This window comes from Aethalodelphis obliquidens, unplaced genomic scaffold (genome assembly GCF_003676395.1).
Source record: "Aethalodelphis obliquidens isolate GAN/ISIS:26980383/991018 unplaced genomic scaffold, ASM367639v1 scaffold34, whole genome shotgun sequence".
NCBI lineage: Eukaryota > Metazoa > Chordata > Mammalia > Artiodactyla > Delphinidae > Aethalodelphis > Aethalodelphis obliquidens.
This window is the reverse complement of record NW_020837978.1, coordinates 19,251,056-19,277,091: the sequence shown is the minus strand read 5'-3', so window position 1 is coordinate 19,277,091 and position 26,036 is coordinate 19,251,056. Positions and strand designations below refer to the sequence as shown.

Sequence of the window (26,036 nt, the reverse complement as noted above, 5' to 3'; positions counted from 1 at the left end):
TCAACAACAACCCTTGTGGATGCATGCTGTTATCATTCTTTTTTTTTTTTTTTGCGGTACGCGGGCCTCTCACTGTTGTGGCCTTTCGCGTTGCGGAGCACAGGGTCCGGACGCGCAGGCTCAGCGGCCATGGCTCACGGGCCTAGCCGCTCCGCGGCATGTGGGATCTTCCCGGACCAGGGCACGAACCCGTGTCCCCTGCATCGGCAGGCAGACTCTCAACCACTGCGCCACCAGGGAAGCCCGCTGTTATCATTCTTGATAGTGGAGGAAACTGAGGCACAGAGATTTGTAGTGATTTGCCAGAGTTCTGTAGTCTACAAAGTGACAGGACCAAGATTTGACAAGGTCTGTCTCCAGAGCCTGTGTCCAGAACCTTCAGAACCTGTAGGCTCTGCTGCCTCTCGCAACTAGGGATTGGGCTGTGCTCACATAGTTAAAAATGCACAAGCCTCCTGTGAGTTTTGAGGCACTGATACTTCTGGGAGTTCCAGCAAACGCATTTTAGGACAGATCAAACAATGCGAAGCACTTGGGTGCTGCAGGGGAAACGTGATTCTTACCAATGCCATCTGGAGTGGTGGAGGTCACCAGGAGGTTGGGCTGGAGAAAACAATTTTTGCAGTTTTTTTGAACTAAAACACATAGCTTCAGCAAACATTTATTGAGTTTCTACTGGGAACCAGATACTGTGCTAGGTGTTGGGGAGAAATACAAGTAAGACAAGGTGTTGACCTCAAGGAGCTCACAGATTAGCAGATTTTCCCTTTATCAAATTTCTGGGGAAACAAATAGCAATCTGGACTGATTTTTTGGTAAACTTTGCACTTGAGTTCAGAGGGAGTCTTGCCTTGCACTGGTTTAGACTGAATTCCCATGTAGTGGTAACATACGTATATAATATTTCCTGCCCATTTTTTAATGCTCCATAGAAGTGCAGAGCTCTGTGATAAAGGACATGTTTAATCTGGGACATTTTGAACAGAGACGAGATGTACCTACTTTCTCATCCTTTCCAGAAGAATCTGTTCATAGGGAGGGAGATCATTGAGGTGCTACCTGAGAGTAAATGCTGGTTTGATCACTTTCTGGCTGCATGTTCTTGGGTGAATTATCAATGCTTCATCTTTCTCAGCCTGGACTTTCTCATCTGTAAAATGGAAGAATTAGTAGTCGTCAGCCTTAGGATTCTTTCAAGAATAGATTAAATAAAATGCAAAAATGCATAAGAATTTTGTCACATCGCATGCAGCAGAGAAAGCTCTCGATAAGCATAAGCTGTTTTCATTATTTTCTGGACATTGTTTCATTTCTGAGTTCCATGGCATCATGCAGTACTCTGGAAGAGGCTGTCTAGCAAAACAAAGATGATAGATTCTTTCTTCTGTTTTTACCCCCTAGAGCAGATAGTAAATTTATGCAGGGGTAAGATATTGGAGTGAGAAGCTCAGAGTTTCTTGCTGGCATTTTTCATTTCTCAGAAGGCAAAGGAAGTGACAAGGGAGTGAGTCCTCTGGACTAGACTCTGAGGTTGGGGATGTGCTGCAGACAGGGACCTGGAGAGGAAGCCAGAGCACTCAAGCACTGGGGCACCAGGCATCTCCTCTCCTCCATCAGCTCTGTATTCAGGGTATTCTGATCGACTCCCAGCTGCTGTCCCCACAGTGGCTGCTCTCAGCGGTCCTCTGCTATCCTCAAGCTTCTCTTGTCTCCTCTGGCCTAATCTTTGTCTTCTTTAGAAAACCTTACCCTGCACTATTGCTCACCTTCATCGTCCATACAGCCTGTTGCACAACTCTAGGGGGTGTTGTTCATGTTGGAGGTTGGGGTTGTTCGGCTGGGTGGCCTTGGCATCCCAGACGCTCATCCCAGATGCCTTGGCATCCCAGACGCTCTTCCCAGGGTGTGTGGTCGCTTCATCTAGAAGGTACTAAATACAGTTCCTTCACTGTGCCGTGCTCACTCTTGGCCCCGTGAGTTTGTAGGTGCCATTGCCTCTGCCTTGAAAGCTCATCTCTCTTCCCATAGTCCACTGCCCTCGCCCCCCAACACCAGAAGAACAAATTTCTCCTTAGGCCAGGATCACTCTGGTTAACTTCTACTCATATTTCAAGACACAGATTAACATGATTACTTCAGAGAGTCCTTCCCAGAACCTTAATCTAGGAAAAATCCCTTTGTTTAAGCAAGATCCCTTGATACTCCTTTTTGTAGCTTCTAATACAACAGTGATTTGCTTACAGTCTATATAAAGACCACAGAGGCAGGAACTGCATCTGTCTTGTCTTCATTATGTGAATAAATACAGTCTGACCTTACCCCTGGCCTCCCCCAGCCTTTCTCAGGGCAGCCTCTTTTAATGTTTCCTGTTTGAAATTCTTCCAGTGACTTCTTCCATGACCCTAAATAATGTACTTATTTATAATATCTTGATTTATTAACTGACACAGTAATGATTGATTTCCTGTAATGAAAGATGAGGGATTAATTTACTCTCTCTACATCTCATGTTATTTTCTCTCTCCTTTCCAGTGTTTATGTTTCATTTTTAGTTCTTTAGTTGGGTTATCTTTATAATTGCAAATTATAAACTTAGGCCATTATTTCTTTCCATAAACATTCAACAGTTACTCTTGACTTCTCACTAGATTAGGTGAGGACATTAGTATTCCTACCTTTATCTCCTATTATCTTTTCCCTTCTGCTTACAGATTTTTGCTAGCTTTACCTTTAACATCATCAGATTTATCACATATGCAGTCAGTTTCATAATCATAATTTAGACTTTAATTTGATAATGAAAGTTGAAAACAAGTAAACAGTTTGCATTATTTTGGCTTTGTAAATTTCTAAATTTTCCTTTTGGAGTTTCTATTGCTTATTTTCCCCCTTGTTGATGAGAGTAAATGTATTTTCCATAGACTAAAAGTTACCTTACCATCTGGTGCATGAAATCACAGCCCTTCTCTTTTCCCAGTCTGATTTTTATTTTTTTATAGATGTTGGTTGTTTTCTCTGGAAGCTTCTTGGATCCTTTTTATCTTTTCTTTTTATCTTTTATCTTTTCTAAAATTTCACAAAAACATGGGACCTTTTTTAACCGTTCAGCAGGTACTTCCAGTCTGAAGATTTTTGTATTCTATAGCCTTGAGGAATTTTCTTCTGTTAATTCATTTAAAACTTCTAATCTTTTTTCCTGTATTTTTCTCTTTGATTAAGTTTCTATGTCTTTCACCTTTTGTCTCATTTAAAAAAATTTTTTTTAATGGGTGAGGGAGATTTTACGTTCTGAAAAACTTCTTCAACTTATTCTTTTATTCATTTGTTATTTTAAAACTATATGATGTTCCCTTTCATAGTATTCTATTTTTATCTTACAGATGCAATTTCTTCCTGAAGACTAATTGGATTTTTTTTTAGAATTCTCCTGTGATTTCTGAAATACTTATGTTTCCTATGAAGTCTGTTATACGTATATACTCTTTCAAGGTGCTGGTTTTCCCTCAGATGTCTGATGATTCTGATTTTACTTTCATATTTAAGGATGAAGATCTGGTTGTTTATTTAGGACTGCTGGAGACAACTTCCTTTGCTCATGACTAGGCAGGTCTATCTCCTCCATCAGTTTCTTCCAGGACTGGGAAGTACAGCTGGTAGCTCTGCTCCCCAGAGCAGGGCTGGTTGGCTGGAGAAGTTTGCTTTTACATATAGTAATGGCCAGCTAGCCATTAGACCAGGCTCCCCCCACCCCAAATGTTAGATTAAGGAGAGCTTTGCTCAGGGGTACTCAAATCTATACTCTCAGTCTTTAGTCCTCTCCCAAAATCCATTTTTTTACACACACACACACACACACACACACACACACACACACACACACACGTTAGATATGAAAAAACTTTAGTGCTCCTGTTAATCATCTCTTTGTTTTCTGTAGTGCCAGCACAATGCCTGGCTCTAAGTAAAAATGCAATAATTGTTTTAAATGACCATATAATAGCACATAGCTTTTTATATATTCATTTCTGAGGGTTCACCACTCATTAAGATATACTCCCTGTACCCAAACAGCTAATAGTCTAGCTTCTAATGGAAGAAACAGATATGGAAACAAATCACTATAATAAGTGCAATAGAATATGTTTGTACAACATGCTGGCACTTGAGGAAGAGACATTAAGTCTGAACCATGGGGAGAGTAAGAGAGAGAGAGAGAATGAGAGCCAGAGAGAGAGAGAGAGAGAGAGAGAGCGAGAACGCTGCAGACAGAAGGTGACTTTCTAGAGGCAGAAGAGAATATTGGATGAAAGTGTAGCCTGCAGCCCCTGGAGCCAGGCTGCCTAGATTTGAATCCTGCTTCTGTCACTTACTAGTTCTCCTTGGACAAGTTATCCTCTCTTTGCCTGTTTTTTCCCTTGTATCATGGGCATATGATAATAGTCCCAACCTCATAGGGTTTTTGTGAGTGTTGCAGGAAGGGGGACCCCTTCTAGGGCCCAAGAGTGGGCTCTTGTCTAACACTTGGAAATGAATTGTCTGAGGAGACACACGTGCTGAAAAGCAAGATACTGTATTGGGAAGGGGCACCCGGGTGGAGAGCAGGAGGGTAAGGGAACCCAGGAGGACTGCTCTGCCACGTGGCTCGCAGTCTCAAGTTTTATGGTGATGGGATTAGTTTCCGGGTTGTCTCGGGCCAGTCGTTCTGACTCAGGGTCCTTTCGGGTGGTGAGCAGAACCGTTCAGCCAAGATGGATTCCAACAAGGAGGATTCTGGGAGGTTGGTAGGAAATGTGGACTGGTGTCTCCTCTCTCCTTTTGACCTTTCCTGTATTATTCTGCTTGATGGTGGCTTGTTAGTTCCGTGTTCTTTACCAGGATCTCCTGTCATAAAATAACTCATGCAAATTGTTACTGTCTTTGCCTGGCCAGGGCGGGCTGTTTCAGTCAGTGTTTCCCCTAACATGAGGGTTAAATGAGTTACTATACACAAAATGCTTCAGTGGTGCTTCCCATTCAGTACATACTAGTTCTTCCCTTTATTGCTATCGTATCTTGATGTGGCCTTGAATGAACAGTTCAACAGGCAGAGAATGGGCAGATGGTTATTGCTGGTAAAATAAGCATGCTGAGTGAAGGCGCGGTGGCATGAAAGTGCAGGCACATTTAGAGAGGAGAGTGGTTGAGTACAAGTAGGATGCAGGGTTCCGGGGAATGTGTCAGAATAAAACTAGAGAGGAGCTGGACCAGATGACAGGAGGCCTTGGAAGCACACGGAGTTGCTGCTTGCACAATCAGTTTTCTGGCTTGAGGTACTGTGTACATAGTAAGCAAGGCAATTAATGAAGTCAGGGAATCTACAACCTACGTCAAATTGAAAACTTCTAGGTGCTCCATTTAATAGGTGGCATGTGAAGCTGAATCCGGCCTCTGTACCCCGACATTGAATTAAATCTCAGTTTTGGGTGAGGTGGAAATGAATAGCTTTATTGCTTTGCCAGGCAAAGGGGGTCACAGTGGGCTAATGCTCTCAAAACTGTGTGTCCCAACTTGGAAGGGGTAGCGAGAAGTTTTATGGCAAGGGTTCAAAGAGGGTGTGATCAGCTCATGGATATTCTTCTGACTGGTTGGTGGTGAGGTAAGTGGGAGTCAGCATCATCAACCTTCTGGTTCCAACTGGTCTGGGGTCTACCTGCTAGTAGGTGGCATACTGTTAACTTCTCCCACCTGGTGGGGGCTTCAGTATCTGCAAAACAGCTCTAAGATGTTGTGATGTGTATCCCTTGAGGGGGAACCAGGACCCTGCCCCCAAGGCTATGCTATTGTTTTTTGACTGTTCCTCCCTTATCTCTGTATTTCCTCCTTTCTCTGATTACAGAGAAACTGCCCTTTGGAACTCAGGGAAGGGGACACAGGAAGGCTCTTGTGTCCAGGAGCCCCACAGGGTCCTGCTCAGTTTCACATGGACAAATGGGGAACATTGAGATTTTATAGAAATGTCTCCCTGAAGAAGATAATCAAAGAGGTGACAGGATTGAAAGTAATTGAATGGAAACGTTCGTAGCCTGGGGTGGTGGTGATGGACTGGAGGTTAGGTGGTCCTTTGTAAGAGGGATTAGGCTTGTAGGTAACCTTGAATTAGAGAATTTGGCCCAAGACGTGGAAGGGTTAGAAAGCAGATTTTGGGAAGATGTGAAGATAAGCTTTCTAACCATCTAGAGCCATCAGAAGATGTAGTGGCTTGTCCTGTGAGGAAGGAGGGCTTCAGTCATTGGCAGTGCCTGAGCGAATGGAGGTCGCTAGATCAGAGCTGATGTGGGGTGGGCGTGGGGTTTTCTGCCTGGGTTGGTCCTACATCATTCGAGGTTTTACTGACTCCACGTGCCTCAGCTTATGTGATCTCTAGGCCAGAACTCATTTCTGAGTTTATTCTGTTGCAGTCCCAGCATCTTCTGTCCACCTCTTTCCCCAACTGTAGGGTTGTGGTTTTACTTTGCTTTAGAAGTTTCAGTACTGAAGGGATGGATTGGTTCAGTGCCAGCAAGCAGGCTGAGACCAAGGCTCTAGGACTGTTGCAGTTTGCCATACCCCTGACATCTGCCCAAACAGGCCTGAAAATGGCTTTGTGAAGTCTTTAGTTGGCTGCTCCTCACCCTCTGATTGCACAGGCCTGTACTCTTTGCAAAGATCAAGCTGTATTTCCTAATACCATTCAGCCTCCTTCCTCTGCTTTCCTTCAATATCCCTCAATCCCTGCTCCACGGACTGGGAGGGTCCTTACAAGTACCTGTTTCCACAAAGCTTAGGCAGGACAGCAAAGACAGGGCATGCCGAATCCCTCTTTCAGACTCAGCTCTTACTTCCTCCATCTCTGTTCCTTTGAGGCCTTTGTCTGAGGCACAGAGCTGATTTTTTTATGGCTGCTCGCATGCCTGCACCTAAAAATTCCCAAGGCCTACAGTCATTATTTTTCATTCTGGAGGCTTTTGAAAGTCATCTCATTCTCAAAGATTTCTTGGTATACAACACAAGCCAACATGGAAAGCCTCACGATGTTGCCTTGAACAGGTGCCTGGGGACTTGAATAAGGCTTCAAAGAACAAAAATAAAACGGCATTGCCACAGGAAGAACCTGAGGAAACTAGAACAGTTTCTCCTGAACCTAGCTAATGATCCATGTTAAGGATGCTAATTTGCCCCGTGTTTTATGCTGGACGATGCAAAACAAACCATGTGCACAAAAGCACTAATTGCTTCATTTATTCTTCCATTTTGCCAGGGGACCAGCAGAGCTCACTTAGCCTCAGAATGGAAAATTACATGTTGGAGAGAAAACAGCCACACCAAAGGAATGACAATGCAATTCGAGTTCTGCTTGTTCACATATTTTATTTATCCAGTGAAGGAAAGGAAAAAAAAAAAAAGGCAGACTTTGAAGGTGTCACAGATTCTGAGAGGATACCAAGGTCATGTGTTCCATTTCCCTCAGGCTAGTTTAAGTCCACAGATTAAATAAAAGTGTAAAGGGATGAGATGAACATTTTACTGGAGAAGAAAATGTCTTCTCTGAGAAAGAAAACCCTCTTTAAGGTTAATATCTACTCAGGGGTTTCTTATTGGAGGATGGCTTACTTTTGTTTTTATAAAAATATGACTGCATTGTATAAACTGCTGGAGTTGGATATTTAGAAGTAGGTGGCATCGAGGCTGCTGATTTGGTGACTTTCTGGGAGTCCAGGTCTGGAAGAATCCCACTGTGGTGAGAGCCACAAGAACACTGTAAACATCCCTCGTCGTGGACACACAATGATGCACGGCAAAAACGGAATCTCAGACATCACAGACCAGGATGCCTGTTCTACAGGTGGGGAAACTGAGGCCTGGGAGGTTAAATGCTTTCCCCAAGATCACACAGCTAGTTAGTAATAGGAACTCAAATTTCTTGGCTTCTAATTCAGTGCTTTTGTACACTGCATAAATAGATTCTCCTAATATTAATTTATTTCCCAAGATTCTAAAGTTGGCAATTTGAGCTCTTTAAGTGGGAAAACACTACAGAAAACAGCAAAAGACTTATGGAGAATTCTGATACGTTTGTGTCTGATTTCAAGAACCTCATGTTAAGTTAGAGTTAAAAGACCAAAGTTTGGGTCAAAATCAGGGAACTTGATTTTTCTGTGAACACAGGACAATATCTTACATGTAGTGAGACAAGGAATGGAAGGCAGCACCACACAGGAAAGATTAGAAAAACCAATACTAGAAAGTAAAATGGACCACGTCAGCCATTGGTAGGCTCGTCTAAACTGTTCAGCGCTTTCCAAGAACACAGAAAATGACACAGAGTCACACTATATGAGAGGGGAGTTCCAGAGAGTTCCTGGTGGGCACCCAGCAACACCTTTTAAGCAGCCGGGTGCATGTGCCCAGGCTGACCCATGGCATCAACGGTTCCCAGGGCCACTGAATGGAATGAGTGTGAGCTCACACACCACACTGCCCACAGCCCAGCACAGCCTTGGGGCAGGTCAACACCAAATCTATATCATTTCCCAAACTGGTCTGCTCCCTTGTAACACTGGGCATAAATTACAGAGGGGAGGACCGGGCTGGAAAATGTTTCAGGTTGCCGCTATGGGCTGGACATTTTGAACCCTGGACAAAGTGACTGGTATCTTTGTTTCTCCCGGGCCTGGAGCTCTTGTAATGGGCTGGGTGTGGGCCTTGATGTCTGCGATTCGCTCTTTAAACTTTTGCTGAAGGAATTTCTCTTCTTTGGAGTAGCTTTTTGCGAACACTGACATCAGCAGGCACCCTGCCATGGACGTGCCCCCGATGCAGAAGAGCACGGCGCCCGCCAGCTTGCACATGTCAAGGGCTCCATTAAACTGGACAGCGTGTGTGTCCACCATCACGAAATTGGCCTCACCAAAGGCTTCGATTTTGGGGGGCACAAGAAAGCCCACTGCCAGGATAGTCAATCCGAGAATCACGAAGACTGTGCCCAAGATGAGTCCAACCTAGCGAAAGACACAGTGAAATAAGACAGAGTAAACCTGGTACTTCAGGTCTCCAGGGCAGGACTGGCCTTGTTTTCTGAGAGAAGAGACTTTCCCCAGTCACTTCTAATTTGTATGAGAAGCCTGCATAATTTTTGTAGTTAAAAAAGAAGGTGAAGGAGGACTTTTCTGATTTTGATGCCAACCAGGAACTGCAGCACTGCCTTGATTTTTCCTTTGAGCTTCCTGTTTGTCCAATGCTTTGCAATCAACAGCGCCCCCTTTGGTTTACTTTGTCTTGTTTGGTCTTGAGCAAGAGAAAAGCAGCCTGGATACCCAGGAGCTGGCCTTACTCTATCCACTAGGCTTTGATGTTCTTAGAAGCTGGCCTGGGGCCCCCACTGATACCATGTTGTTTTGTGGGCACAGTCAATCTTGCAGAACCTCAACATCAGACAGGCTCATTCTGCACCCATGATGAAGTGTGACAAACCAAGGCCACTTCATAATTTTGTCTAAGCGCAGACAAAAACAAGGTCATTGTGCAAACCACAAGATTCTGCACACCTCCCACCCCACCCAATATAAATGACTGCTGCTTCTTTACAGTTACAGTCTTAGTCTCACTCTAGTCCGCCCTCTGTATAGATAGGATTTATTAAGATACCCAATCATAGGATCATTCCTGATAATCCAGAGTGAACTCTGGCTCCTGTAGACTTCCCAAACCCCTGCAATCCCAAGTCACCCAACTAAAGCCCACATCCTATAATACATCCTTTCTTACACTCTCTTACTGAAATGCCCAGGAGCCCCTATGGTGTCATTCTGTCTCACTGTGATGAGTAATATACTCAACTTGTTCAACATAGAGGTGATTTCGGCAGGTGGCCATCGACAGTCTGTGTAACTACTCACCCCTTCCCCAAGCAAGTGAAGAAGGAACCATCATTACCAGTTTATAGGCAAGGAAATGTAGCCTCGTGGAGGGTAGGTCACTGCCCCAAAGATAGACAACTGGCAAGTAGCAGAGGATGGGCTAGAAGCCACAGATCTGACCTCCAGGCCAGTGCTCTTTCTCTTCTAACATGTAGCTGTTTGGGCTTTACTTGTGCAGATGTTGAGAAATGTTAAGAGCAGCAGATGGAGATGAAACTGCATTAGCTCAAGTTCTAATAAAATGTAACCCACTGAAAATGGAAAGTAATATACCATTTGGCAGTTTAAGCTCGGAGGTTTGGAATTAACAGACTCAGCCTTGGATTCTAGCACTGCCAACTAGTACTTGAATCATAGAAGGAAAGTTACTTAAATACTCCCGTTAATTTTCCCATTTATAAAATGATAAATGATAACAGTACCTACCTCATAAAGCTGAGGACAAAACGAGAGCACTCAGCCCTGTGCCTGCCTAAGTCATACATTTTAATAAGTAGATATTATTATTATTATTTGGAAATGTGCCTCTTGTAAAATTATGCTGCATTGGCAAGAGCATTGCAACAGTCACTCAGTACTTGGAATAAAGAACAGCTAATACAGCTTATTTTTTAAACACATTTTTCATTTCCTCCTGTTCCTAATTGCTTTTAGTTAAAATAACAAGGTTGGAAAAATAACCAAATGTATAACACCATTTAATCTTGAACATCTAAAGTATATTTATCTATTTATTTACTATGTTTCAGGGTAATATACTTTATTAGATACTTCTTTAGTAGAGAGTTTGGATAATAGAAAACATTTGCAAATCCATCACTCTAACAAAGGGGGGGAGAGAGCTCATATTATTGAGCATCGATTATGACCTAGGCACTGTGCTTTCCACTTAATCCTCACCAGCATCTTATGAGATGTAGATATTTTTATCCCCATTTCACCTATAAGAAACTGAGGTTTATTGGATTGAAGAAACATAGTTCAAAGTCCACTCTTTAAGCACGTGGTCTCTAACCCAGGTCTGCATGACTTCTAAGCCCCACTCCCCACTTTCATTCTCCCATGATACTTCACCGATTACTATTTTGTACATTACCTCTATAATTTAAAAAAAATTACAATGAAGTTTTAGTCACCATATACGAACAAATTTCCATTATGTAATAGTGTAAAGAAACTGAAAAACCAACAAAAAGAGTCAGTATAATGTCTTCTGGAAAAAAAGAAAAACTATTGTACATAAGATATAAGTACTGCAGAAAAAATTGGGTCGTAAAATCACACTTTGGATGGCTTTCTACATTTTTTGAAGAATGGTGTCAAATTCACCTTCAAAGACTAACCGTTATAATATTTAAAAGATGACTCACGTTGGAATATTCTGAATGCACAAACTAAATTAACTTAAATATCCATGGTGACATGCTTCATATGTCACTAAATTACCTCCCTCCTCAAGAACTGGTACAGATTCTCAAAAATTGAGGGCAGCAAAAATGTATCCATCTTCGGTTCTAAGGTTCTTAAGAGCAAGGGAGGCCAGGGTGCTCCATCTTCTATTTCTGTCTTTCTCTCCGCAGCAGTCAGTCCAGCCTGTGTCCAATATATATTCCTGACTGACTCACTTAAACCACCAGACTGCTGAATCCGGAGCCAGGTGATTGATTCTCAGAGCAGTCTGTTCCTCAGTTGAGCAGTGCTTTATAGATTAAAATCCACTCTTGGAATATCACTCAGAAGCTAAAAGGCAAACCCTGCCTTGCAGATGGCAGAACTCCTGCTCATTTCAAGAACTGGAAAGTGGCTGGCCTCCCCAAGCCTTCTCCCTATTCCCTGTTAAATCAGAGGATCAGAGAGAGGCCCGCCATCTGTGGAGGGGAGCATGACGTAATGAATAGTATGTAATGCCCAGGATTCTGAGGGTGCCATCAATGCAAGTCTAATGAGGATCTCCAAAAGATGTGCCCAGAGAGGGACTCCAAACCTGTTCAAACATGTCAGGGAGAGCGTGGGATGGTAGGCATGAAGGGAAAATGCTGGGAATACTTCCCTGAGTGTAGTAGTGGTGAGGAGGGATGCTGGGATATATCAGCTTAATCCTGGTACCATCTTGGAGTACTGAATGGAATAAAAATTTTGGGAGTGATGCCATATGGTATCATAAACTTTGGACACAGCTCTAAGTTGAAGTGGTCCCAGGTCTAAGAGAAAAGGGGTTCTATTAAATAGAGTTTAAGAAATGCAACACAGAGGTTTTTTTAAAAGGTTCTAAGAGAGCAAACCAGCTCTGTTTGGAGCCATGCAAAGAATTGCAATGCTGCTGGGTGAGGGGCTTCCCAGAGTAGCCTGGTGGTGTGGGATGTTAGATCAGCACCAATAGGGAGAGAGAAGGGCCTCTCCAGGTGATGAAAAGCAAACTTTAAAGAGAGCAGCAAGAGCAGTTTTTGTGCTGTGACTTCTGATGACTCTCTTGACTGTGCGAAGGATGGGTGAAAACCCAGTCCCTGCTGTTGGAAAGGAGGATTGGACAGAGGGGAGAGCTTGGATTCCAGAAATTCTGCTTCTGGGGACCACAAGCCAGAAGCTGCTGTTTTTTGACCAGCATCCCCTTCGTGGTCTGTCTGTGAGCTGATGAGATCTGAAAATGCAGTTCACTCCAATAAGCGGAGCTGGCAGCAGGAGCAACACAGCTGTTCTGGCAGAGAGGAGGCGGTAATGACTGGTGGAGGCAAGAACCAGCATGGCAGGGAAGAGCGGCGTGTGGGGGGAGATTGCTGGATGGAGCTAAATGGGAATGAAGCCTTCTGGGTTAGAGGTAAAATTCAGAGGAAGTGCAGCAAGAGTGAAGACTGGCTTTTCTTCTTCTGCATCAGCCCTGAGGGCTGCTACCCACCGCTCCTTAGCAGGACCTGAGCTCGGAGTGCTGTCACCTGCCAGAGTGATGGCAGATTCTAACTCATCTGTCCTGACCCTCTTGCCTGACCTGCTTGTAGGGACACTGAGCTTTGCAAAGCAGTGACCAGTGCCGGGCTGGGATCAGGTCCTTCCACATATGCGTCACCTGGTACAGTCTCCACAGCCCTCCTTCACCTGGGTAGCAGGATCCTGCATTGGCTCCGCTGTCTTACAGAGGCTCTGTCCCTCCAGCCTGTCAGCACATTCAGTCGCTTCCATCTTCAAAACCTATTCTAGAGCCCTGTGTCCTCCACTAGCTACTGCTTGAACTCATTCCTACCCTTGGTAGCCAAGCCTAGTCCTCCACCATTTCACTGAAGCCCCTCTCTCTGAGGTCACTGATGACTTCCTAATTATCAAATCCAATTTTTCTTTTCTTCATTTGCATATTCTGCAGTCATTGATTTTAAGTACTTAGGCTTTCTTAAAACCCTCACCAATGATTATCGCTGACACAACTCTCTTCCACTTCTGTCTTTACCAACTCACTCTTAACCTGCTTTGCCAGACACTCTTAAATTATTGGTGTCCCCCAGGGTTCCAGCCCTGACTCACATCTCTTACTCAATATGTTCTCTCTATGGTTTAATTTGTGGCCGCAGTTTCAACTCGCATCTATATACCAGTGACTTCCAAATGTCCAGCTCCAGCCTAGATTTCTCTCCTGGGCTGTAGCCCCACATTTATGACAGCCAATGGGAGGATCTACACAAAAGTGTCCCAAAGGCTCTGCAAAACCCAAATATTCAAAATGGTGTTCCTTTCTTCTTTCCTTCCCAGTTTTTCTGCATTCCTGCCACCTGCCCATTCACTGAGTCCTTCCTCACATTCGTAGTCAATGGATAATTAAATCTTATTGATTCTATCTCAGAATTCTCTTGAATCTTGTCTCTCCATCACTACAGCTACTCTAATGGTAACAGAGCATTATTAACTCTTGGCCAGATCATTGCAACAGCATTCTGATGGTCTCCATGGCTAGTCTCATCCTTTGTCCATTTTTCAAGTGTCATCTGAGAAATTTTTTTTTTTTTAATAATACCACATGGTTTCTCCTCTTAAGGGACTTCCTTATTCATTTCTAGAATAAAACCATCTCCTTAATATCTAGCAAGACTCTGAAGAGAAATCCAAGATGTAAGTTTAAACTCTGACTTAGCTTAAGGGGGAAACTGGAGAGATTGGGACAGGTAGGAGGAGGGTCTTGAGAGAAAAGAGAGGTACCAGCATCATTTTCACTTTTAGTAAGTCTGTGGAGGAAGCGGTCTTGCCTTGTACCTGCCCGTTGCTATTTAACACCCTTTGGGAGATTTCTGATATTGGTTGAGGGAAAGGTAAGGAGGAGGATAACCCTGGGGTGAGGAAAGAACGACTGGGGTAAGAAGACTGCTCCCATTAGTTCATACCTGCAGTACTTCAGCTGTCTGCTGCACCATCAAGTAGCAGCAGTCTTAGTCAAGGTCAAGTGCAAGGGTGAGAAAGAAAAACTCCACCACAGCCTGCTAGGCCCTTGGGCAGAGGCAGTAGGTGGCAGGGGGTAGGTGGGACTGTGTCACATAGATTTTTGCAGATGGCAGCAGTTGCAGGTAAATTAGCAGTGGCGGAGGCCACCATGAAGTAATCCAGAAGCTGTGAGGCACAGAGAATGTGTATAATACTGTATATGTGTGTGTGTGTGTGTGTGTGTAGGGGCTGTTTACACCTGATTGTGAGACAACCTTCCCAAGAAAGCCTAGCTTTATTATCTTACCTACTCACTGTACTCAGTCAAGCAGGAAGGTTCTGGAGAAATTTCTACTTCACAGCCTTGCTGAGTCTCTGTGATCTGGCTCTTGTATACATTACCGTGTTCATCTCTTGGCCTTTGTCCTCCACGCCTAACTCTTACCCCAGCCACAGTGAACTGTTGGCATCTCCTGAGCATGCCATCTTCTCTCATGACGCAGCTTCTGCGATGCTCTTCTTTCTATAGTGCTTTTCTGTGCCTGTGAACTCTTCTGTGGAGTCACTTCCTCCCCAGGCTGCATCAGATCTGTCCAGTAAGTACTGCAACAACTGGCATGGTGGATTGTAACAATCTCTGTACACATCTACCTTCCTTATTTGACTGTGAACTCCGTCAGGTGAAGAACAGTGTTGTGTTCACAACTGAATCCCGGAGCCCACCACAGAGGTTTGTGCACAGTGGACATATAAACGTGTAGAAAGAACAGCATTGTGAGAGCGAGGTTACATCGGTCCATGTGGTAGAGCAAAGTTTCTGGCTCAGGCCCATTTGATTCCAATCCCTGTTCTCATTAAGCCCCTCCTTGCTGCCCACCGCTAAGGAGCTGGCTCACCAGCAGAGTCCTCCTGAGGCTCTGTGAGCGTGGCCCACAGTGAGAGACCCACGTGGCCTCAGCAATGCTATAGTGGAAGAGAGGGAAGGGGGAGCCCACATCTTGAACCACTTACAAGATGCAGATTGAAATGAAAGAAAAAACATAAGAAAAGTATCATAATAGAAACACGTGCATAATCAGTGCTTCTCTCTGTGTTGATTCAAAGCACTTCATATGCTCGCTGGCATGAGTTCCCTTATATTCCCTAGGAGGAAACCCAAGAATGGTTGGTTTATTCCCTTGGTAGGGGTGAGGTCTCTAAGACAGTGAATTCTTTGGTTTTTCAAGTTGACTGTAGGCTTCTGAGTGCCCAGTCTAGTGTTTTATGGTTAGGATGTAAGTCTAAGATTTGGATTTTGCTGGAATATAATCTCTGTGAGGCCATGGACTTTTGCCTGGTTTTATTCTCTGAAGCAGGTCCAGCACAACAGGGAACAAATACTTTTGGATCTTGTTTGCGTTAAACAGAAGAGAGAAAATACTGAAATCTGAATTCTAGGCTTGGTAATTTACTGAGAGTTCTTTATTGTAAATCCATACCCATGTATTATTTGATGGAGTTATAGCTTCACAACTCGTATCACTACTAGTGCTTTGGAACCACTAGCATTTGCAGTATTCTGTATGTCAGTGGCATTTTAGGCTCTTGGCACAATAGACCTGTGAGGCAAATATTTGTTTTTTTGACATATAGAGAAGCAACCACCCACTTGCCTGGGTAAATACAAGATGTGCCAAGCTTGGCTATGTATTTCATTGGTCCAGGCCAGTACGGAGTCATCAGAGGTGACACTTGTACAGAATAAGAAGGCTGGCTTGACCAATTCTAATACAGAGTGCCTGACACTAGTAAGATTTTGAATCAACACAGGTCTTGGGTAATCCATAGTAATAATCACATTACCAATATTTTATTTATTAACTAGATTTCCAGTTTTATTTCTATTTCAGAACTCAGTGTTCCATATGACATCTGGTACTAGGAGCTAATATATTAAGTGCTTATTGAGTGCCTACCAGACATTGTTCTAAGCTCTTTGCATCTATTATCTTATTTAATTCTCACAACTTATGTGGTAGGTACTATAAGTATCACCATTAGAGGCTCATTTAAGGTCAATTAAATTACCCAAAGTTACAGAGCTGAGATTTGAACCCATGTAATCTGAGGCCAGAGTCCGTGCTCATAATCATCACTATGTTACACTGCTTCTTGTTAAACTCTATTGCCAGTACATTGTAAATTTATGTCGGTATCAATGTCAAAGTTTCTGGGATCTTTCGGGAGAAAGTTGGGGATGATCAGAAACCTCCAAAACACAGAATATTAGACCTGGAGGGAATCCGAGGCATCATCTAAAGCTGTGCCTTCTCAGTAGCCCTTCCTACATCCTTGTCCTTTTTTTGATTTCTAAATGTTGGAACATTCGATGCCTTCTTCTCTCTTATGTCTATACTCTCTTCCTAGGTGATCTTGTCTAGTCTGGTACCTCATATACACTGTATGTATCAGCGACTCCCAATTCATGAGCTGAAGTATATTTAAATTGCTACTAGAGATCTCCACTTGCATGTTTAATAGGCACCTCCAATGTAGCAATGCCAAAATCAAACTCTTGACTCCCCGCCCATCCCACTGCTCTCCTGGTGTTCTCCATCCCAGTGAATTATAACATCATCCACTAAAGAGCTCAGGCTGCGAGTCTAAGTCATGCTTGACTCTTCTTTCTTTCGTTTCTAATGTGCCAACATGTCCTGACAGCTTGCCCTTCAAACTTTATGCTAAATCTGACTACTTCTCGCCATCTCCATTAACACCACCGTAATCTAAGCCACTATTATTCTTGCCTGGATACTTTAACAGCCTCTTAAATAATCTAGCTGCTTCTATCCTTGCCTTCCTATAATTTATTTTCTGTACTGTAGCCAGAATGATCTTGTTGAAATACTGGTCGGGTCATGTCACTCATCTGCTTGAAATGTTCAGGTGGCTTCCCATGGATCTCAAGGTAAAAGCCAAAGTCCTCACTGTCACCTACAAGGCTCCACACACATCATCTGTGTCCTGTTATTTTTCTGAATCCATCACCTGTTCTTTCCCCTCTCTCATTCCTCTCCAACCAGATTGGATCTCTTGCTATTTTTCAAACACACCAGTGTTCCCATTTCAGAGCTTTTGGACTTGCTATTTTCCCAGCCTACAGTGACCTTCAGCCAGGTAATTTTATGGTTTACTCCCTGGTATTTGCTCAAAGGTCATCTCCTCTGACAGGCTTTCTGTGATCAGCACAACTAAATACCAGTTCTCCATCCTTCCCTATCCTCTTATTCTGATTTATTTCTCTTCATAGCACTTGCCACTACCATTCTGTTGTGTGGTTTATTTGTTTATGGTCTGTTTCCCACGATAGATTGTAAGTTCCTTGAGGGCAAGGGACTTTTTCTTCTCCCATTTACCACTTTAATTTCTGGTACTTTGCAACTTCTTGGCACAGAGTAGGTGCTCACTAATTATATGCTGAATGACTGAACTTATTGTCTAGTGAGGCTCCTTCCACTTGAGGAAGCTGAAGCTCATAAAGCCTCATGACCACATATCCAGGAGAGGCAGAGCTGGCAGACTGACCACTGTATTATGTCTCAGTATTAACTCTCTCTAGTATCCAACTGTTTCTTCTAATAATTATTGTAATTTGTCAAATGATACTTACCAAACCTTAAGGGAGGCTGAAAGCATGTTTTGCCTTTGGATGGCTGTCATAGTTGGTGAATTTAGTGGCATGTTAATAACAATAGCAAAAATAATAATTAATGATGGCAATTATATCTATTTATGTTTAACCTGCAAATCAACAATTGTGCTGTGTGTAGAGGCTTTCTTCAGCCCAAGGGTTATAGTCTCCTTTCCTAAGGAAGAAAACTGAACTTAGTGACACTGAGAGGGATCCACACACAGAGTCCCAGACTTCTCAGTTCTCTATAGCTGAGTTATTTCCCGTATCAAATGACTTCTCCACTTCCTGAGTTAAACACATGCTCTTTACTTACCTTCCAGAATACTGAGCTCCACCTGTTAGGTGATCTCTGGATCTGGAAATCATCCTCATACTCCCAGATCGAGGTGGTACAGTCCTCATAAAACTGGTGCAGGTAGGACCGGACTCCATAGCGCTGGTACCCGCCCTCGGTAGCAGCCTGTGCCTGCTTGGACCCACAAACGTTGCTGCAAGAACTCATCCTTCCCAGCTGGAATGACAGCACCCACAGGCATCAACCACATGAGCTCTGGCCTCAGGATCAAAAGGCAAATTAAAGGTAAGAACCAGGCTGAATAATGTCAGCCTGTTTGAACAATGCTCTTTTCTGGCAAGAAAAGACATGTTTAAAGACCTGCCTTTTTAACCCAAGCTGCTCTTCTCTACTGAATGCAAAATTATCCCAAACACTCAATGTCTAGAACTGGTTCTCCATAAATGAAACAAGACATAACAGCACAGCTCACTTAGATGATGCAAAAATTTAAGCAGGAAGCACATGAGAAATGGCAACAAAGAAGCTGAGATTTTCAGTGTCTTGACAAGAAATCTTTAATCTCTTAGAATCTAGTAGTCTTTACACTTCCATGTTAAAGGATTAGGAAGGCACTCTCACTTGGTACAGATGGAATTTGTCCTGGACTGTCCTCTTCAATGCTTAACCATGTTCCCTTGTGGAAACTACATGGTGTTACGTAGCTATTTGAAATTTTGCCTTCGGATCTCATGTATCTTGCTCTAACAATTGTCAAGTTGTACAGAAGCTTTATTAAAAAGTTGCTTCATGCTTTATCACAAATGGCTTGGCCAATAATTGATACCTCACTGACTCTAACTCCAGATATTTCAGGCATTATTTGTGGATACATCTGTCCACGTGGGATGCTAGAGCATAATGCAGAAGGTAGACCTGCCTTTTACTATTTCCCATTAAGTGTCTACTATAAATAAAAAATTCAGAGAATTGTTTAATGACACTAAGCTCTGGGTGGGTTGTTTGGGACTCTGCCTTCTTCAGATGGAAATTTCAACTTGATCTGATCTAATTTGACCTTAGAGGCATGTGGTTAATAATTCATGGTAAAAAAAAGGAATTACTGAAGGACAGAAATTTTGGTGAGTAAGAGAATTCTCAGTTATTCTGTTTGTTCTTTGGTTTTTTGATCTCCATATAAGCAGATAAATAGGTAGCTAGAAATATGAAATACTTCTTTAGATTGTTCAGTTATCCTCTAGATGGTTTTCCCTGTGTGGACATAGTTTTAAACTCTAGACAGTTTTCCCTGTCTCAACATGACAAAGCAAGGAACAATATAGAAGGAGGATAATTTTCTCACTGACCCAGGTTCTCAGGACCTGTGCTATAATCCAGGCAATAAGAAGACATATTAAATGTTTTCAATTACTTGCCAAGAAACCAAGTAGTAATGTTTACCTACAAGAAAAACTTAATCTAAAATTCTAGCAGGTGTTCCTGTGTGGCCACTTAATTTGGTTGTATAGAATCATGGGGCTAAAGTCAAAGTTGAACCCAGGGACTCACTGTCCCATGGCCACAAAGTGAACCCTTAAGAATATCTTGTAAATGTGTGCCCTCAGCCACAAGTGGGTTTTGGTTAGAACATGTGGTCAAATTCAGGAAAATGTGGCCCTGACCTTAGAAAAATGATGCAAACAGGTATAACTGATGGTGACTGATAACCTCATCTTTTAAAGTGTTGGTCAATGTTACATTTAGTGCCTACCTCCTAGTGACTTCTTCCTGTCTCAGGTCCAGCTACCATCTAAAGAAATCACCCAGGAGGAGAGATCAGGAAAGGAAATTTATTTTTGTTTTTTTGCTTTTTAACATTTCGGAAGGATATTATTTCATAAAAAAAATCAAGATTTCAGAAGGGACTTTGCCTGATTAGAGCTGCAATGTCTGATGGACCAAATTCTTTTGTTAACCTAGTTTTCATATTTTAAATGCTAGGATGATCTCTTCAGTACCTTTTATTTAATGCTTACACAAAGAAGATGATTAATAAGGGGCCATTACTAGTGATATCCAAGTAGAATAATTTTAAAGGCACTTTCTTTTAAGACATTCTAATAAACTTTCAGTCAAGGGGAAATGGGATTAGTATTACTAAGTCTGCTTTGTCACTGAAGAAACTGAGGCAAAGAAAAATCATCTGCTACAGTTTATATCATGAGTCAGGGAGCAGATGAAAGATGACAATACAGTAAACAGGAGTATAGATGGAATCATATATTTGCATAATCAGAACCAACTCATACAAATATATATGTTCAGGTTTTCAATAAAGCATTGGAGACTTTAACATGAAAAAAGGACAAAAATAGATATGATAGGAATAAAAACAATCCCTCATAGCAACAGTAAGAGTTATCTTCCTTAGATGCTAAAATCATTCTTTCTCAGGATTTAGCTTTGGTGCAGAGCAGGACCTTGTGACATATTGTAGTCATTCCCTGCACTGCTTGTTTCCAGCACACTAGGTTAAATGTTTCTGCTTTATAGGATGAGACTCAGTAGTCCAACTTGGTTAAACACAATATAGGTAAAATCATAAAAGAGATAGAAAATGTCATAAAACAAATGCTTTTGAGCCTGAGTGATAGATGGCTCTACTCTAAGTCAGAATGGATTTTTAGTGATGTTAGATACATTCCAGAAGAGAAATCCCAACAAATCTTATTCTCCCCTCCAGGCGTACAGAGTACAAGAACAAGGCCTGCACTGTGATAACCACACCGAGCAGAGAATGGGCTCTAATGCTAGTTCTTGATCTGCAGCTTACTGGTTTTGACATCTCAGGTAAGCTCAGTAACCTCTCTGGGCTATGGTTGCATCATCCTTAAAATAAGATGGCTGGACCATATAACCTCTAATTCCTTCTAGACATAGATTTTTCAAGAGTCTTTGGCCATGAATTTACAGAATGAGTCGATTATTTTTGTTTGATAAACAACTGGGTTTAGGGATTTCCCATCTCCTCCCGTGCTCTCAATGATTGATTGTCAGATTGCTTTATTATAGTGTGCATGAAGCTTTAGTTTAAAAGAGTATATAAGCTACTAGTTAGGTTAGTTACTTGGTATTCAGTAGACTGAATGGTTGTGTATTGTTTATTTGTTCAATAAGTTATTTTAGTATAGTGTATGTTGCCTAAAATAGTAGTCCCTGGGGGGTCTTAGAGATTTCATACCTCTTTCCAAACATATAATTTGTTGGAATTCACTGTTAGAGGAGACGGATCACTTGGTAGAACATGTATTTTAAAATATAACATTTTAGAGTAGAAATTTTGCACTTGCAAAAACTCAAGAGAGTTACATTCCTCATAGGTAACTTTTTGTCTCAATATAGAAAATGTTACAGTTATTTGGAATCTACCTGGTTGATATACATGAGGTCATTTCATAAAGTCACTTTAAAAGCTGGGCAATGAGTATATGATACACCAGGGTTGAGAAGAAAGGGAAGTTATGTGCAAAGGAGTTTCAGCTTGCCTCAGCATTTATTTAATTAGTAAGGTTTCATGAGAATTGCGGTGTTTGTGTTTCAATAGGTGTAGTAGTGGCAGCAAAAACAGTAATGTTAAATCTATGGCTGCTGTTAGTGATGGATCCTGAAGGGGCTCCTTTCTTGAGAGAAAGACTTAACATCCTAGGAAGTACATGCATAGGGGGAGGTGAGTGAAAATATTCTCCAGTATTGTATTTAAATGAGTCCTTGTGAGTTTTCATTTTATAAACACTCTGGTGGAGCCTGTTGCATCTTCACTGCCAGCATGGCCATCGTGATGGAGCACAAGCAGCATAAGTGTCTGGTTACTTGGTCATCTATGAAGGGGGAATTGTTTTCATTTTTCCTGAACGACCTTATGGGTGCTGATAAGTGAGGATCCATCCATGGTTTTCTTCTTTTTATTATTTGTTTATGGTATCTATCTCAACCGCATGCACAGTTATACATTAAATGGATATTCAAACCCCCAAACTCTTCTGAGAGGCTTTCTACAATGAGCATAATCAATATCAGCCCTCTATTACTCTCTATCCCCTTGTCTAGATTTGTTCCCCTTCATAGAACTTGTTATTACCTGATCCTCTGTTATGTGGTTTATTTGATGGTCTGATAGAACTTGTACATGATAAACTGTAAACTTCACCAGGGCAAGGACATTTTCTGTCCTGTTTACCACTTTGAAATTTCTTGGCACAGAGTTCCAGATGGGTTGGTGTGGATGATGGCCTGAGCGGTCCTTGATTTTTCATTCCTCCCTTCCTTCGGTGTTTTTAAACCACTGGTTATATGCCAGATTACGTGAGACGGTGCTTACAAAGATGAGTGGGACACACATTTTGCTCTCAGTTGACTCGGGTTAGAAGAAGAAACACTTCTGAAGCAGTAAGTGCAACAAAATGGGCACCAAAACGAGGTATTTGCAGCAGGAAGAAGTATAAATGCTGAGAATCCCTCGAATGATTACTCTATTCAGCAAACAAACTCATGTGTGTGTTACCATGATCTATATGTGTACTACTACACTAAAGTATCAGTTTGTTGGAAATTTGAATTTCAGTCTAATAGAAGCAGTTACTCTTTATTTTACTTGAAAAATGTTCATAGCCATGGAAATAGAAATAAGGCTTTATGCCTCATGAAACCTTAAGAATACCAGAGATTTTATGGTATTTGTCTTCATGGTCTCCTTGAGAGAAGAGAGGCAGAAAACTGAGGCACAAAAAGGATGAGTGTTTTCCCATGGCTCTATGTGTGAGTCAGTTGTGAAGCCAGGCACAGGCCCTGTTCTATTTATTCTCTCTGAAAGATCACTCAAGTTTTCATACTGCACTTTTCTCTCCCATAAAATCATTCTGAGATAATGAGAGTGAAGTTCCCATTAGAGACACTTTTCCACAGGGCCAGTGCTGCAAGGTATAGGCGCATAGCTGATTTAGACCATTTATCCAACACTACACCAAAAGGTCAATTCGCTTAAAAGAATCAGTTAGACTCAAGAGTGGATGCAGGAAGGCATGAAAGCCTGCTAACAGCTTTTTCATATTTAAATCAGGCATTCTGAAATTATATAAGCATAACCTTAAAACCTGAAAATGTATTTCTACCAGTGAACCATTTCAGAGATATTTTATTGTCCTGGAATAGTGGTAGAGATTGTGGCTCTGCACTGTGAATTTTTATTTCCTCTAAGTCAGTGGCTATGCAGCCACTTTTATAATTTTTAAAAAAGGGGGTAATGATACGCAGTTATCTTATTACTTTGCCCCTTTGAGATGTACTTTTAAGTAAGGTAAAATAAAGTCCAAAACCGCAATGAGAAGAGAAACAGAACCCATATTCTCTTTAAACCTCTTCTTTATCGATGTGCAGACCAGAAGGTGCTTATGAATTTACATGTGACAAGGTTTGAGTCTTACCTTTGAAATCCTCCTCTTCCTCTTCTTGTTGTTTACTCTTTGACCTTTCCTTTTAATGGCTCATTCTTCAAACCTATTTAAGAACAAAAATCTCTGCAGAATGTGATCCAGATAAAAGTCTAAACTTCATAAGTCATTTTTATAACTTGTAAAGAATCATTTAATATTGACAAAAACATTGACAAAGGACTTCCTGTTCAAGAGCAAAGATAGTTTTTTCTTTTTTACAAAAGTATAACATATTTTATAACTTTTTAATGGGCTCTCATGAGAGTTTATAGAGTCAATGAAACAATATAAATGAAAAGGGCTATGTAAACTATAACACATTATACAAATATATTCTCATTTTGATATAATTCTATTCCATGTAGTCAATAATACCAACTAGACTGACCAATTTGTGTTTTACAAATTGTAAAGAAAAAGATGACTTGCTTCCCAGATACTCCAGACTTGATCTCTTTGGTGCCTATCCCATTATAGTGTAAAATAAATTAATCTTATAGCTATTGTATTTTATGATCCATTTACATGCATTTTAGACTTACTAAGGCTCTTTGGATGATTTACTCATTAGGTTGATTTTTACTCCTATATCCATTTTCTTCCTATCACGATCATGTTACTTTCCATCTGCCTAAGAAAAGCAGGTGCCCATGCAAGATTTAATTAAAAAGCCATTGCCAGCTATAGAGCTATTGGTTTCCTACATTACTGTAGTCATGTGAAATAAAATAACTCGGGCTGTATTTTTCAAGAGGCATTAAGAATTCTTTCTGATGAACAGTTCCCCATCCATATGCAGGAGAATCTCAAAGACTTGAGGAGTGTACGCCTAGTTGAGCCCTGAAAAACTGTTTTCAGTATTTTCCAGGTTCAGTCTGTATGTACCATGGCCAAGCCAGCCTTCTTCAAGACTCATTTATTTGTCCTGAAATTTTATTTTGTGGGTGGTATGTGAGCAGATTTGGACAAAGAAGCAAATTATATTAGGATTCTGGGTCTGGATAAGTAAAAGAAAACAAGTCTGTCTGTCTGTCTCTCATCTGTGCCTGTCTCTCTCATTAAATGTCCCTTCTTTTTATCTGTCGCCTTCCCCCTTTTCTTTGAGGGAATTGACTCCACACATGCCCTTCACTAAAGGCTGGCTTGGTCTGGAGCCAAAGGAGCTCTTCAAGGTGCTGAAAACATTTCTGCTACAGAGCCAGGAACCAATTAAGTATACATAAGCTGTTCAACTCCAGCTCTGTTTTCTTTGAGGTCATCAGCTTTGGTAGGACCCCCACCCAAGCCCCCTTTCTAACAACACGAAGAAGTAGGTGCTGAGATCATATCAAAAACTCAGACGTCTTTAGATACGGCAGAGGAGTGGGGAAGGCAAGGAGGGGGTAAATTCAGCCTGGAAAAGAAATCAAATCAGTTTTGCAAACTCCAAATACATACATTTTTACTCTTATCTAATATTACAACTTTTCTTGTCTCACAGGAAAGAAACTCCTGAGTTTTCCCTGTATACCTCCCAAATTCTTACATAACACAAACCACAAACCGCCAAAGCATGGAGTTAGCTACTCCTAATTTGTACGTGTTCGTGGATTTTAATACGCATGGGTTTTGTAGAGATTTGTGTCCATATAATCGTGAACGAGTTAGGGGTGGTGTGTGTGTGTGTGTGAGACTGAGAGAGAGAGAGAGACAGAGAGAGAGAGAGAGAGAGAGAGAGACAGAGAAAATATGAATATTTGTGCGTGTGGAGAGAGGAAGGAAAGAAAAAGGAGCGGGAGAAGGACACATCGAGCCTAGAAAACCTCACCCCTGGGCTCCGCAAGGCTTTACCTGCCGCCTGCGATCCCCTGACCCGTGGAGCAAATGCAGCCAGCTAGCCGCAGATCTCTCGCTGGGGTCCCATCGCCGCCACCGCCGCCGCCGCCGCCGCCACCGCCGCCGCCGCCGCCGCCGCCGCCGCTGCCGCTGCTGCTCCAGCCTAGCTGAGCTCAACCTGCGCGTGATTGACAGCTGGGCGTCCCGCGTGCCCGCGCATCCGAGGCCCGCGCAGCCGCCGCCGCCGAAGGGGCCGGGTCGGCGCTGTGCGGACGTGAGGCGAGTGGGCGGGGCCCGGATTGGCCAGTCCCGCTTCCGGCGCCGCGAGTCTGGTGGTCCGCACAGGAGGGTGGCCGGCCTTCTGGGAGGCTAGTTACTTTGCTCTTCGGAAGCTCCACGGGGACGGGCATCTTCTCTGCCTTCTGCCATGTCCAGTTTTCTTCTGCCCAGCA

General features: G+C 42.4%; 1 protein-coding gene across 1 annotated transcript; it reads right to left on the bottom strand.

The window, feature by feature from the left end:
• Positions 1-7,366: 7,366 nt before the first annotated feature.
• NRSN1 (neurensin 1) lies at positions 7,367-23,833 on the bottom strand. Its single transcript, XM_027128193.1, has 3 exons — positions 23,761-23,833; positions 18,320-18,517; positions 7,367-9,017 (listed from the first exon to the last, which is right to left on the bottom strand). Exons 2-3 carry the CDS (start codon positions 18,506-18,508, stop codon positions 8,619-8,621), a joined length of 588 nt encoding a protein of 195 aa, XP_026983994.1. The 5' UTR covers positions 18,509-18,517; positions 23,761-23,833; the 3' UTR covers positions 7,367-8,618.
• Between the last annotated feature and the right edge of the window lie 2,203 nt (positions 23,834-26,036).